Source organism: Suricata suricatta, chromosome 13, assembly GCF_006229205.1.
Source record: "Suricata suricatta isolate VVHF042 chromosome 13, meerkat_22Aug2017_6uvM2_HiC, whole genome shotgun sequence".
Lineage (NCBI taxonomy): Eukaryota > Metazoa > Chordata > Mammalia > Carnivora > Herpestidae > Suricata > Suricata suricatta.
The window spans coordinates 37,521,854-37,537,251 of record NC_043712.1 but is presented as its reverse complement, the minus strand read 5'-3'; the positions used below and the strand labels follow the sequence as shown (position 1 = coordinate 37,537,251).

Here is a 15,398-nt window from a genome sequence, read left to right as displayed (position 1 = left end):
AGCTTCCCCGCCACGCCCCGGCCCCGCCGGCCTACCGGCCCCGCCCCCCGGAGCAGACCCCGCTGAATCCGGCCAAAGCAGCCTCGGCCCCACCCACTCAACCGAGGCCCCGCCCCCACCCCTTCAACCAGACCACACCCCTGATGACTCTTTGCCCCCTCCAACCTTCCGGAACTCCCCTTCCCCGGAAGGCCGAACTGAAAACCCGGAAAAAGGGTCGGGAAACTCCAATTGGCACATTGCGCTTGCGCAAGGGGGGGCCGGAAGTCACGGCGGAGGCGGAGGCAGAGGTGATTCTGCTTCCGTTTCTAGTTTTGCTCCAGTGTTTGGGTTGTCTTCGCGGCCGCCCAAGATGAACCGATTCTTCGGAAAAGCGAAACCCAAGGCTCCGCCGCCCAGCCTGACTGACTGCATTGGCACGGTGGGCACTCGACCACACATAACTAGGCTAAGGGACTCTGACATTCCTGACCCCGCCCACTCTCGGCTCCCGGCTCCTACTCCTCCATTCCATTCCTGGTTCCGGACCCCTCGGCCCTCACCACCACACCTTCTTTTCTGTTACCCAGGTCATTCCTGACGCCACAAACCAGGGACCCCTAAGCCATAAGTGTCTCGCCCTGCTTACACCCAACCCATTCTGAGGCCCACTGCCATGTTTGTCTTTCCTTCTCCTGCCCCAACCAGCCCTAGGCCCACGTCCTTCCCGCTTCAGTCCTAACCTTTACCCCTCTTTTATCCTTCATCCCTCTCCCACATCAGGACCCTCAACGTAATATCCTAGGTCCACATATCCGTACCCTGACCCTGGATCTGCCTAACAGCAAATCCAGAACTCTGGCCTCTCACATTAAGCCACCACCCTTTATCTAAGCAAATGGCATTAGCGCTACAGCACTAGCTTATTTCACACACCTTCTAGCTGAGTTCCCAGTCTGACTAATCTCCAATTGTAGGGGATGTCAACTCAACCCAATGATTCTCTGATTTTTCTACTCAGACACACTTGACAGGGGCCCTGGAATATGAGAATCTGAGGGGTGGAATATAGCTTAAAGAAGCCTCCCAGTGTTTGTGACTGGAAACTTCCCCTGGTCGGGAACCACTGTTTCCCACCCTTCCTTCCTCTCCTTTCCTGCCTCTTCTCATGTAAGTATATTGTGATAACTACCACTGTCTCCTTAAGGTGGACAGCAGGGCAGAATCTATTGACAAGAAGATTTCTCGACTGGATGCTGAACTAGTGAAGTATAAGGACCAGATCAAGAAGATGAGAGAGGGTCCTGCCAAGGTAAGGGTGGTGGCAGCTGCAGAAGGCACTGTGACAGCCTAATTTGAGCACCTGTGGAAATAGGGCCCAGGAGTAGGGGCTGGTGAGAAATACAGAAGAGATGCTCACAGTCTGGTAAGGAGGAAATATGTGACAGTGTATCCTTCAGGGAGGGGAGTTTGCAGCCTGATAGGAGAGGAAGGCTGGGGTCTAGCCTAGTGGAGAGAAGATGCTGACTGACCGCATGTCCAAAATCGTGTTCGTGGGAATTAACACAATCTACTGAGAAGGTGGCAATCTGGAGAGTAGAGCTGGGACATGCTCAGAACAGTGAGTTGCCGTGCTAGTCAGGTTAGGTGTATATAATAGACTGGTTAAGGAATGGCATGCTGGAAAAAAGTACTGAACTAGGTATCTGGAGACCAGTGTTCTGTTAGTAACACCATCACTATCTACTAGCTGTAACCATCATAAAGTCACTTAATACCTTATTTTCCTCTTCTGTTGGTAGAAACATAGATTATTATATTTAAGGGCATGGACTGTGGATATAGAACTATCTGCTTTTTTTTTTCCCATTTATGTAACTTACTGTTTGAGCTAGGATAAGTTATATAGTGTTACTGAATCTCAGTTTCCCTATCTATAAAATGGGGATAATATCTACTATATAGTGTATTAAATGAGATAATTCATGTGACCTACATAGCACTGTGTCTGGTACATAGAAACATTATTTGTGAGGTAATAGCTGCATTTCCTTCTTCATTGGAGGAGATAAATTAAAAGATTTATGGAACAATATAGAAAGGGAAGTGACAAGAGGCTTTTCTCAGCCATCTTAGTTGGATGGCATGGAATGAAGAGTGACCAGAGCCAGGAAAGCATATCTGGACTTGAAATGAAAGCCTAAACCATGGTGGCAGTCATGAGAATGACAGGAAAGTGATCGGTTTGAAAGTGAGTTCTGAAAATCAGTAACAAGATGACTGCATATAGACACAACAGAGAGAAGAAAGATAAGGTCGTTTTAAAGATTCGTATTCTAGGGGCGCCTGGGTGACTCAGTCAGTTAAACATCTGGCTTTGGCTCAAGTCATGATCTCACGGTTCTTGGGTTCGAGCCCCGTGTCGGGCTCTGTGCTGACGGCTAGCTCAGAGCCTGAAGCCTGCTTCAGATTCTGTGTCTCCCTCTCTGACACTCCCCTGCTCGCACGGTCTGTCTCTCAGAAATAAATAAAAATCATTTAAAAAAAATTAAAGATTCTTATTCTAGAGAAGTGAAGGATTGGTGGGACCATTGTTAATAATTTCCAAGATGAGAACAAATTGAGGAGTTTGGGTCTGTTGAGTTTGAATGGATAGCAAGATGTCCAGGTTGGGAATCTCCACAAGGCAACTGGATATACAAAACAGGCAGTATTGGGGGTGGCCATGGAGATAATTTACTAGGAAAAGGAAATATAGTTTAGTGCCCTGAGATGTGGGATGCAGAGACAGACGAGCTGAGGCTTAAAGACTGTGCTTGGGAGGTGAGGGATGTCTAGGAGCCACCATGTCTGCAACTTTGAAGAGGAGAGTAAGGAGATATGTAAGTCTGAGGATATGGGAAATTTTACCATATGTGTTTTCTACTACTTTTCATTAAAATCTGTTTTTTTCTCCCCAGAATATGGTCAAACAGAAAGCCTTGAGGGTTTTAAAACAAAAGCGGATGTAAGTTATAAATGTAACCTCCTTTCCTCCAGCAGGTTTAACTAAAAGGAGAATGGTCTTTTACTCTTCAGTTTTTCATACTATTTTATAAGCATTCTTGACTCAGTTACAAATTTCACTTACATATCCAGTGAGCTGGGTTTTTCTCCCCCTGCATGTCCAACACCTGTTGTAGCACTTTCCATCTAGACAGAACTTTTTGCTATGGTAGATGTTCTATATCTGTGCTGTTTGGTACAGTAGCTCTTAGCTATGTGTGGCTATTGAGCGAGCGTTTGAAATGTGGCTAGTGTAAGGGGCACCTGGGTGGCTCAGTTGGTTAAGCGTCCGACTTTGGTTCAAGTCGTGATCTCACAGTCTGTGGGTTCAAGCCCCATGTCGGGCTCTGTGCTGACAGCTCAGCCTGGAGGTTGCTTCAGATTGTGTCTCGCTCTCTTTCTGCCTCTCCCCTGCTCACTCTCTGTCTCTCTCTCTCACAAAAAAAAGAAAATAGACATTAAAGAAATGTGGCTAGTGTGACCAAGGAATTGGAAGTTTTAATTTTATTTAATTTTAACAATTTAGGTAGCTATATGTGGCTAAGTGGCTTCTGTATTGCCCAGATCTATAGGGTTCTCCCATTATTTATTTAGTCAGAGTATGCCTTTTTATTTATTTTTTGTTTGTGAAATTGAGAATTCTGAATATTTGTTTCCTCCCACTAGAATAGATTTAAGGGTCCTGAATTTACTTTAGGCGACTGTGTTTCCGTGTTTGAACAGAAGCCGGAAAGCATCTTTGATGCTTACCCTTGTGGGCTGTCCAGCTGATGAGACCTTTTGCAGGGTTGCGGGAGTCAGATGTAATTAGCTAATAAGGAACCAGAAAGGTGGTTGATATCTCTGTTTTTATTTTTAAAATGCCTTTTTATCAGATAACACCTTTATCCTTTTAGATTAAACAAAATTGGTAAAAGAAATTATAATGCCTAACATGGTGAGAGTGTGGTAAAAACTATTCCCTTAGTAGGTAGTCTTCAGTGTTTAAGTAATACATATATTCATTATAGATGCTTGGAAAATACAGAAGCATGAACAGAAGAAAAGAACATTTACCTAGGTTCCTATTACCAGAATTAACCATTTTTAGAATGCTGATTTCTTACAGTTTATTTTCTTTGCTTGTGCATACATGATATATGTGCATATGGCTTTTTAGAAGAAAAAATGTCCTGTGTATATAGAGGTTGCCCTTCTCCACTTCACGTTACATCATGAGCATTTCTCTCCTTTTAAATGTTCTTTGAAAATGTTACACTTTTTAACGGGGTGGTGATATTCTACCATTTGCCCGCACCATGAATTGACCAGTTTTCTGCTGGTTGGATAGTTAGATGGTTTCCTGATATTGTATAAAGACCATAGTGACTTAAGTCTTTGAAGTAGTATTATACTTTGATATAAAACTTATTAAAACAAAAAAACGGGCACCTGGGTGGCTTAGTTAGTTAAGCGTCTGACTTCAGCTCAGGTCATGATCTTGTGGTTCATGGGTTTGGGCCCCATGTTGGGTTCTTTGCTGACAGCTCAGAGCCTGGAGCCTGCTTCAGATCTGTGTCCCTCTCTCTCTGCCCCTCCCCATGCACGTTCTGTCTCTGTCTCTCAAAAAAAAACATTCAAAAAAATTTTCTTTAAAAACATATTTTGAGCACTAGGCATTATATCAGACCAATTGGATTACCTAATCATGGATACACGATTAATAAAATACAATACCTATCCTCAAGGAGTTCAGTCTACTAGAAAAACAGTTTAGTTATATGTATGAAGAGCCTTAAAAATAGTCTTCCCTTCTGCCCCAAGAGTTCTCCTTCTGGGAATTTATCATAGGAAATCATTTGAAATGTCATAATGGCACATTAGAGAGTACATAGTAACAGAAAACAGCAAAGGCTGTAATAAGTAGAAAATTAGTCTCATAACTAAGAAACAAAGACAAAAGACTAGAGGGGTATAGGGGTATATCATGCTACTAGAGGTAGAGTGATTAAATGTTTTTTGCCAATTTTTCTGTGTATTTAATTTTTTGAGAATTTTTTTAAAGTTTATTTATTTATTTTGAGAGAGAGACAGAGAGTATGAGTGGAGGAAGGGCAGAGAGAAAGACGGAGAAAAAATCCCAAGCAGGCTCTGTGCCGCCAGTACAGAGCCCGACATGAGGCTCAATCCCATGAACATGAGATCATGACCTGAGCTGAAACCAAGAGACAGACACTAAAGTGAGCCACCCAGATGCCCCTAAAGTTGTTTTAAAAGAAATTCTTATTTAGTATTAGAGATACTTTGTTCCTGAGGATTTCTGTCTGGCTCACGTTTACCATTCTTAATTGATTCTGAAAAGGTATGAGCAGCAGCGGGACAATCTCACCCAACAGTCGTTTAACATGGAACAAGCCAATTACACCATCCAGTCTTTGAAGGACACCAAGACCACGGTACTTCCATAGCACCTTTACCCGTGAATTTTTTTTTTTTTTAGCAGTTGTGTTCTTTTCCCGTAGTATTTAAAAGTCCGTTTCACTAACATGGCTTCTTAAAACATTGTGTTTTCTCTTACCTTTTTTTAGGTTGATGCTATGAAACTGGGAGTAAAGGAAATGAAGAAAGCATACAAGCAAGTGAAAATTGACCAGATTGAGGTGAGATGTATACTAGTTTCTGTAGAAATGTAGTATACTAGCTTTGGAAAGGATCCAAATGAATGTGACTGTGATGGGAAGAACACAGAAGACAGACTGAATCTTGGGCTTGCCATTTACTAATAGAGCGACTTTGGGGTGGGGTACCAAATGTCTTAGTTTCCTTGTTAACGCCAGTATCTTAATGCCACATACGGTTATTTAATGAGGATGAAATAAATGAGCTGGTCTGTCTACATACATGATTCCTGGAATATAATGGGCACTCAGTGAATAAACGCCCCAGTTTCCTGTTACTTCTGACTGACTTAATGATTTTGAGACTGCTTCCACAACTGTAAAGTAGGGATGTTGCTACCCGTCTCCCAGGATGGTCACAATTGTTAAGGAGGCTATATAAGTCTGGTGCTTAACACACTTCCTGGTGTGTGTTAGCTGGTTCCCTTTGCTAGTAATTCTCTTTAGATTTTTAATAATAATGTCATTAGGCTCTTAAAATTAACATGCCTTTTGAGATTGTGCTTTGGCTGGGAGGTGAGCCCTATGCACTTGGCTCCTCTCACTTCTTTCAGGTGAACAGCCCAGATGGTGAGCAGGATTAGCAGAGGGAGTGAGTGGTGACTGGCCAGAGGAAAGAGGCTACCTTTCTGCAAGTATGGTGGCAGTTTTTACTTCTCGCCCTGAGTAGAATGTCTCTTTGTATGAGGGGCAGGGACTTGAGTTTCTTCACTGTTACATCCCATGCCTTGAACAATGCCTGGCCATAGTTGGTGCTCAGAAAGTTTCTGATGATTGACGAACAAATGAACAAGAGACTGTTAAAGGAACTAACGCTGTTGTCCGATTCAAGCAATATTTGTTGTTTGAGTGCCTACTATCTTCCTGGCATCTTACTACATCGGAAGAGATATTCTCTGTGAGTGCTGATCTTCAGTACAAGTAAGGACAGTCCTCCTTTTTTCAAGCACCCCCCTTACACTGCCTCTCTAATCCTTCACCAGTCTCTGCTGACAGAGTTAAGCTCAGTGACATCTTCTAGGACGTTTACTGAGAACAAAGTTCCATGTATGTTTATTTGTACAATGCTATTTGGTAATACAATGAAATTAAATTTAGTTTTCTGTTTCCTTCTGTTTTAATTAGAGTTCTTTAAACAAAACAGAAACTATAATTTTTCTGTTGTTTTTTTTGTTTTGTTTTGTTCTATTTTGTCTCCATCTTTTACCTGTAATTGTCTGTTTGGTTCCCTATCTAATTATCCATTTCCTGTCTTCTAGTAGATTTACCCACATGGCAGGTAGAGAGTTCCTTTCTCTCCCTTTCGGTGTGTGTGTCTGTCTGTGTCTGTCTCTGGCTGGACTATATATTTTGAATTCATTTGTTTTCCTAAAATACTTTATAAAAGATTTTCACTGTTTGATAACTCTCATTCTTTTGTATTTTGCCTATGCGTGTGTGTGTTCCTTGGTTTCTAGCCTTCCTATTTTTCAGTTTCTGCACATCAAGTCTGATGCTTATATTTGTTTATATTACTTTTGTGTTGTTTATCCAATATTAAACCTGTTAATCCTTTTTGTGCTGACTTGTGTGTGTCTTTCATAGAGTCTGTTATTAGGAATTCTATTCATAAGTGATTTGGGGAGACTTGTCTTGATATGTGATAGCCTGGCTGGGCTTGACCTAATTACTTACTCTATGTTTTCACTTTCTTAATTTTAGTTTCAGCCAGCACTTCTCTGTTTAGCAGAATGTTACATGTGTACAACATGGTAGCTTGGCACTTGAAAATACAGAAAAGCATGGGTTTTCTTTTTTTGAAAAGTGTTTTTCAGGGCACTTGGGGGGTTCAGTCAGTTGAATGTCCACCTCCTTTCAGCTTAGGTCATGATCCCAGGGTCATGGGATCAAGCCCTGTGTCGGGCTCAATATTGAGCAGGGAGGCTGCTTAAAATTCCTTCTCTCTCCCCCTACACCCCTTTCCCCTGGTTATGTTCTCTCTCTTCTCTCTCTCTCTCTCTTTAAAAAAAAAGAGAGTGTTTCTTGGTGTGCCTGGGTGGCTCAGTCAGTTACGTGTGTGACTCTTGATCTCAGCTCAGGTCTTGATCTCATGGTTGTGAGTTTGAGCCCCACATTAGGCTCTGCGCTGGGTGTAAAGCCTACTTAAAAAAAAAAAGGTGTTTTTCATTTTACTTTCTATCTCCCTCACCTTTTTTTTTTTAATTTATTTTTGAGATAGAGAGGGAGAACAAACAGGAGGGGCAGAGAGAGGGGGAGACACAGAATCTGAAACAGGCTCCAGGATCCCAGCTGTAAGCACAGAGCATGACACAGGGCTCGAACCCACGAACCGCGAGATCATGAACTGAGCTGAGGTCAGACACCTAAACTAATGAGACATGCAGGCGCCTCTGTCTCCCTCACCTTTAAGTGGAAAAACAAACCTCCAATTTGTGGGCCAGGAGGAGTTTTTGAAATGTTTTGCATTGCTTTAAACATTCTGAAGGATAAATGGTACCAATTTGGACTTTCTGTCTTATCAACACTACTCTCTTCCCTCTCTGGAATTTTCAGCATATAATGAGCATATTGTTACTCTGCATGTCTTTAACACAAGGGAAGATATATAGTATTATTGTGCTTCGTGTTTTACATGTATTACTGCAATAAATCCTCTAATAACTCTTTGAGGTATGACTATAAATAATCTTATTTTATAGATAAGGAAGTTAAGGCTTAGAGAGTTTATTTCTCATTGAGTAAGGCCAGATTTGAGCTCCAGAGTCTGTGCTCCTAACCATTATATTAGCTGCCCTTTATTATGCTGTAGCACTTTTCAGATTGCTTTTTACATTATTTCTGGCCTTGCAGTCTTCTAGTTAATCATAGGTAGATCATTCACAGATGACTTATGCTCAGTCAATTATTTTCACCAGCCTGATCTCGGATATCAAGCCTATCCTGATTCCATTTCTTTTTCTCCATCCAAGGTTGGCTCACTACAACTTTCTGTACCACTCAACTGTTTGCACTGTTGTCTTTTTTCCCTACACAGCGTAGTCAGTCTTTGCCTGATTTAAGATTAATTTGCTTGTCTCTATTATCTCCTTTTCTCCATAAACTAGAAAAATGTTGATAGTGTAGATGCTGAATTCAATGTTTTAGGTAAAGTTTCTGTAATGACAGAGACTAATGGACATCTGTTCTTGGAGTAGGGCTTTGGATTTTCATGAAGCACCTTAAATTCAAATGCAAGATCACCAATTTAAATCTTTTCTTTTTTTTTTTAAGTTTGTTGTTGTTGTTATCTAGCTAGCGTGGGGTTCAAGCCCATGACCCCAAGATCAAGAGTGACACACTCTTCAGACTGAGCCAGCCAGGTGCCCCAATTTAATTCTTCGTTAATTTTGAGTTTACATTTTACCACCAAGAAGGAGGATTATGTGGGTCATTGGCATTCACAGTTATTGTTATGGGAATCTTCAGTTTTGTGACTTTTAAATACTTCATTAAGCGCTCTCATATTTTTAATTGGAAGGGGCATTTGGGAGTTATTCAGACCTGTCCTTTAGAGGAGCACCTGGTCAGTTGTTGACTAAAAACAGTCACTAGGCAAGGACTGGGTTAAAGAAAGGGAACTAACAACTGTTGAAAACTGGTATGTGCTTATCATTTTACATACATTATCTTTTTAAAAATCTTGCTTCTGAGATTTAGAGGAGAGAGTGGGGTGGGGGTTAGTTAGAAGAAAATAGTAAAAAATTAACGAAAAGTATCATATATATTTCTACAAGGATTTGCAAGACCAGCTAGAAGATATGATGGAAGATGCCAGTGAAATCCAAGAAGCACTGAGCCGTAGTTATGGCACCCCAGAATTAGACGAAGATGACCTGGAAGCAGGTACAATATGGGAAAAGCAATTGGGGAAAAAAGTTTTAGAAGGAGCAACTGAAAGGAACATTTCCAAATGCTAGAGAAAATTCCAGTGAGGGTTCTGTGAGAGTTAATGTACAGTCTCTGGGCAAAGAGCTCATGAAGCTGGCATGTCAGATTTGCATGCCCGGCTAACAACTCTGGGACAGATAAGCTCTGGAGGTGAGTCTGGGCAAAGGTGTCTGCTCACCTGGTGCCTTTCCCCACCATTTTCCTTTTGATTTTGCTCTCCCTCCTCTTCTCTTCTCTTCTCTTCTCTTCTCTTCTCTTCTCTCTCTCTCTCTCTCATTTAAAAAAAAAAGAGTGTTTCTTGGGGTGCCTGGGTGGCTCAGTCAGTTACGTGTATGACTCTTGATCTCAGCTCAGGTCTTGATCTCATGGTTGTGAGAGTCTTTTGGGAGTCCTCTCCCTCAGAACAACAAAGCAGATCAAGAAACAGTCACTGGCAGATACTTTGTGTGCATCTGCCATAGGCCAGGTACTGTGTTAGGTGCTAGGGATTCAACATTGAAGAAGGCAAATATGGTCCCTACATTTATGAAGCTTCTGTCACCAGGTGTAAGACACTGCCTGTTTCAAGTAATTAAGTACAAGAGCACACAAACTATTGGGAAGGAGAAGTGTGTGGTGCCGTGGAGCACATAGCTGTGAAATCTATCCTAGTTGGGAGTAGGGACAGGCGTGGGTCCTGAGGGGTGAGTAGGGGTTAATAGGAAAAAGATGGGAGGGGTTGTTGTGTGGCCTCAGGGAGAGGAACCTTTGCCCAAAGAAAAATACTAATTTGAAAAAAAATACATGCACCCCGATGTTTTTTGCAGCAGTGGTTTTTTTGGGGGGTTTTTAAATTTATTTTTGAGAGACAGAGAAAGACAGCGTGAGCAGGGGAGGGTCAGAGAGAGAGGGAGACACAGAATCCGAAGTAGGCTCCAGGCTCTGAGCTATCAGCACAGAGCCTGATGCAGGGCTCAAACCCATGAACTGTGAGATCATGACCTGAGCCGAAGCTGGACACTTAACCGTCTGAGCTACCCAGGCGCCCCTTTGCAGCACTGTTTATAATAGCCAAGATATGGAAGCAACCCGTGTCCATCCATAGATGAATGGATAGAGAAGATGTGGATACACACGTGCGTGCCTGCGTGCGCGCGCCACACACACACACACACACACACACACACACAATGAAATATTACTCAGCCACAAAAAATAATGAAATCTTGCCATTTGCAACATGGTTGGATCTACAGGGTATAATGCTAAGTGAAATTGAGAAAGACAAATACCATATGATTTCAGTTATATGTAGAATTTAAGAAACAAAATAAAGAAAAAAGAGACTACTAACTATAGAGAAATGGTTGCTAGAGGGGAGGTGGGGGGGGCACAAGAGAAATTGGTGATGGGGTTAAGAGTACACTAACAGGGCACCTGGTTGGCTCAGTCAGTTGGGCATCTGACTTCAGCTCAGGTTCGAGACTTGCATCCGGCTCAGTGCTGACGACTTGGAGCCTGGATCCTGCTTCGGATTCTGTCTCCCTCTCTCTCTGACCCTTCCCTGCTCACACTCTGTCTCTCTCTCAAAATAAATAAACATTAAAAAATTTAAAAAATAAGAGTACACTTATCATGATGAGCAGTGAGCAATGTACAGAATTGTTGAACCACTATATTGTACAGTTGAAATGACTATAACACTGTATGTTGATTATACTGGAATTTAGAAAATAAAAATTTAAAAGATGATAGCAACTGAGACGAAGGTGGTAGTAGCAGAAACAGAAAAGTGGATGTGGAAGGAGGGAAGATCAAGAATGTCTGTCAGGGGTACCTGGGTGGTGTAGTCAGTTAAGTGTCTGGCTCTTGATCTCAGCTTAGGTCATGATCTTTGAGTTCATGAGTTCGAACCCTGTATCAGGCCCCACACTGATGGTGCGGAACCTGCTTGAGATTCTGTCTCTCCCTCACTTGTTCTCACTCTCTTTCTCAAAATAAATAAATAGAACATTAAAAAAAAGAATGTCAATGCCTAGCATGCGTAACTAGGTAGATGGCAGAACCACCGCACACTGGATTTTCTGTCACATGATTCCCATCTCCATTATTCTTCTCCTCCTCTTTCTTCTCCTTCTTTCCTTTCTCCTCCTTTCTCTCCCCCCTCTTCCTTCCCCTTTTTCCCCCATTCATTTTACCTAGAACCTTTTATTTTTTCACATTCATTTCTTTATTTTTTATTTCCCATCCTGAGTTTCCCCTGCTATGTCTCTGTCTGCTTTTGACATTCTTCCTGGTCACTTCCAACTCACTTTACCATAGACTTATTTTTAAAGCTTGATTTCATGTGATGGTCACTCAGTATACAACAATTTCATGCCTCCTTTCACTGCCTTCTCTCAAGTTCATCAATAACTGAAAGAGAATTTTTTTACATTCATTATTGTCCAGATTTTCTAATTTGAATTGGCCAACTGATAGCTATATATAGACTCTTCTCATGAAGACTAGCTCCTTGTAAACCTGTGGGGAATGGTTGTTCTGTTTTACTTTGATTTGTATTTTCTTTTTTTTTTTTAATGTTTTATTTATTTTTGATACAGAGAGAGACAGAGCATGAGAGGGGGAGGGGCAGAGAGAGAAGGAGACACAGACCGGAAGCAGGCTCCAGGCTCTGAGCTAGCAGTCAGCACAGAGCGTCAGACGCAGGGCTCGAACCCACGAACGTGAGACCTGACCTCAGCCGAAGTCGGAGGCTTAACTGACTTAGCCACCCAGGCGCCCCTGATTTGTATTTTTCATAGATTTTACCACATTAGTTCCCTTGAAAATATCTTAAGATGATGATTTTTTTATTTTGAAAATAGAAATTAATAATCCTTTTCCCCAGGCACCTGGGTGGCTCAGTTGGTTGAGTATCCAACTTCAGGTCATGATCTCACAGTTTGTGGGTTTGAGCCCTGCATCAGGCCCACTGCTATCAGCTCACAGCCCACTTCAGATCCTCTGTCCCTCTCTCCTCTACCCCTCACAGCTTGCATTGTCAAAAATAAAGCATTTTTTTAAATTAGAAAAAAATCCTTTCCCTTTATTTTGAAATTTATGTCTCATAATAATTTGGTTAACTTTCTTAACATTAGCTGCCAGTTTTCTTGCATAACTTTTTTTGAAATGTCAACTGTTTCGATCTCAGAGTTGGACGCACTGGGTGATGAGCTTCTGGCTGACGAAGACAGTTCGTACTTGGATGAAGCAGCATCTGCACCTGCAATTCCAGAAGGTGTCCCCACTGACACAAAGAATAAGGTGAAACCTTTTTCTCTTTATATTTGCTACGCAAAATGGGACAGGTTTTATGCTTGATCACCAGTTTGGGGATCTACAAGATAGTCTTAATTTTGAACAGGGAAAGACCATCCTAGTCATTGTTTTGGGACTCCTTGAAAGCCTAGTTTTCTTGCATTGGACTGTGGACAGGCTGTGTACATAGTGTCACTGAGGCTCAGGAATTACCCTGGTGAGCTTGCACTGGGTGCCATTATGGGTTTTAGACAGCCTTTCCTGGAAAAGCATTACCAACACATGCATGAACCATGCTGGGCAGCAGTGTGTAAGAAAGTTCTATCTTCTATGCACACTTCTTAATTGTAGGGTAGGGGCGCCTGGGTGGCTCAGTCAGTTGAGCGTCAGGCTTTAGCTCAGGTCACTGTTTGTGGGTTTCAGCCCCACATCGGGCTCTGTGCTGACAGCTAGCTCAGAGCCTGGAGCCTGCTTCCAGTTCTGTGTCTCCTTCTCTCTCTGCTCCTCCCCCTCTATGCTCTGTCTCTCTCTGTATCAAAAATAAATAAAACATTAAAGAAAATTAAAAAAAAAACAAATTAAAAAATAAAACTTGATGTAGAAAGATTCTCATTAACAAGGTAAAGAACCGAGACACCTGGGTTTAAGTCTCAGCCACTAACTCACTATGAGACCTTGGCAAATCACTTAACTGTTTTGAACTTTTCTGATCCTTATGTCTGTAAAATGCAGGCAATTACAAATATCTCACATAATTGTTGTCTAGACCAAGTTAGATCTTGTATGTAAAAGGACTTTGCAAACTGAAAGCCCTGTCCAGAGCTACACAGTTGTCATTATTCTAAACAGATAAAATTTTGCTGCTTATGACGTCCTGTTCACTCCATCTTAGTTCCTAGTGTAATGTGTCATTTTTTCCTCTTGCCATTTTTCCTGTTTGCCTCACCTCCTTGATGTTTCTTTGTCTCCCAACGTGCACGTTCTTGAGTGAGAGCCAGTTTCAGCTCTAACCTTGTTTACTGTATGACTTATAGAAAATTAGAAATTCTTGTTTTCTCTCAGAATCTCATCAGTTTTTCCTGCATGTGAAATCTGGGGGACAAAAGGTGGAGAGTAGATCATTTCTTAGGTCGCTTATAGGTGATTTCTATGAATGTGCATCTTCCGCCTACTGTACCCCTCCCTTCTTCCTTGAATCTAGGGTAATCCTACTTTTCTCTACTGCTCATTCCACCCCACCCCTGTCTCTGGCCATTTCAAGGCTCCAAGTTTATAGGTTGCTTTTTTTCAGTATACCTAAAATTATTTCTTTTAATTTTTTTAAGTTTATTCATTTCGAGAGAGAGTGAGAGGGGTAGGGGCAGAGAGAGAGAGATTGAGAATGCCAAGCAGGCGCCACACTGTCAGCACAGATGCCAGTGCAGGACTCAAACTCATGAAATACAAGTCATGACCTGAACCGAAACCAAGAGTCAGACGTTTAATCAACTAAGCCATCCAGGTGCCCCTGAAATATATTTTTTTAATGTTTTATTCATTTTTGAGAGAGTGCATATGTAAGCAAGGAAAGGCTGGGGGTGGGGGGGACGGAGGGGGACTGGATCCAGAGGATCCAAAGCAGGCTCTGCACTGACAGCAGTAAGCCTGATGTGGGGCTCGAATTCATGAACCATGAGATCATGACCTGAGCTGAAGTCACCGATTGAGCCACCCAGGCGCCCCTGCCTGAGATGATTTTTATTAATGCTATCCACCACAACTTACCTTTTCAGTACCCTGCAGCGTCTATGTCATTTCTACTTTTAGAAGGTCACAGATTCCTGAGTTAAATGTGCCACTGAGATATGGTTTCTTAATTGATAGTAGTATCGCTGCCTCCAAGTTTATAGTAAAGTTTAATGTGAAAGTAACAGCCTGTCCTAGGGCACTGCTCCTTTAAGGATTGGGAAAGCTACAAAAGATAATGGTCCACTTTAGGAATCAGAGTGAAAATGGGAATCTGGAGGCAAGGACTGGTTCCTCAGCCTTTCCTCCTGGACCCTTCCTAGGTTTACTCTTTAGTGTCTCTTACTCTTTCACTCTTCCTTTAATCTGCCAAGGACCACCCCTTTTGAGCTTTTCCAATCTTTTCTTGGCTTGTCACTCCCCCCTTTATCTTTCATGAAAATATTTTCTAATCTTCTCAATGGGATTTTGGTGTTCACTGATTAAACAGTTGGAAATGAGGTTTGCCTGCTAAATATTTGTGATTATCAATTGAAAAACAGTGGCACTACACATTGCTTTCTCTTCACAGGATGGAGTCCTGGTGGATGAATTCGGATTGCCACAGATCCCAGCTTCATAGACTTGCGTCACTCAAGTACATTGTATAAAATAAACACATATTGTGGGACTAGGAAATATTATCTTTCCAAACTTACCATAACAGATTTATGTTTCTTTCTTTCTTTGAAGGAAAGGTTAATGACATTGCTTTTTTTTTTTTTCCGTTAAGAGACTCATTGTTTG

The 15,398-nt window shown here is 41.9% G+C and overlaps 2 protein-coding genes across 2 annotated transcripts in view; one reads left to right on the top strand and one right to left on the bottom strand.

Moving 5' to 3' along the window:
• The window catches only part of BAG1 (BCL2 associated athanogene 1), an 11,762-nt gene extending 11,522 nt beyond the window's left edge, over positions 1 to 240 (bottom strand). Inside the window, exon 1 of the mRNA XM_029919659.1 lies at positions 156 to 240. Coding sequence (XP_029775519.1) covers positions 156 to 240 — 85 coding nt within the window. The remainder of the gene's footprint in view (positions 1 to 155) is intronic.
• Positions 241 to 261: 21 nt separating this feature from the next.
• CHMP5 (charged multivesicular body protein 5) lies at positions 262 to 15,309 on the top strand. Its single transcript, XM_029920755.1, has 8 exons — positions 262 to 421; positions 1,187 to 1,291; positions 2,940 to 2,986; positions 5,366 to 5,459; positions 5,592 to 5,663; positions 9,455 to 9,563; positions 12,781 to 12,893; positions 15,184 to 15,309. Exons 1-8 carry the CDS (start codon positions 353 to 355, stop codon positions 15,232 to 15,234), a joined length of 660 nt encoding a protein of 219 aa, XP_029776615.1. The 5' UTR covers positions 262 to 352; the 3' UTR covers positions 15,235 to 15,309.
• The last annotated feature ends 89 nt before the right edge of the window (positions 15,310 to 15,398 follow it).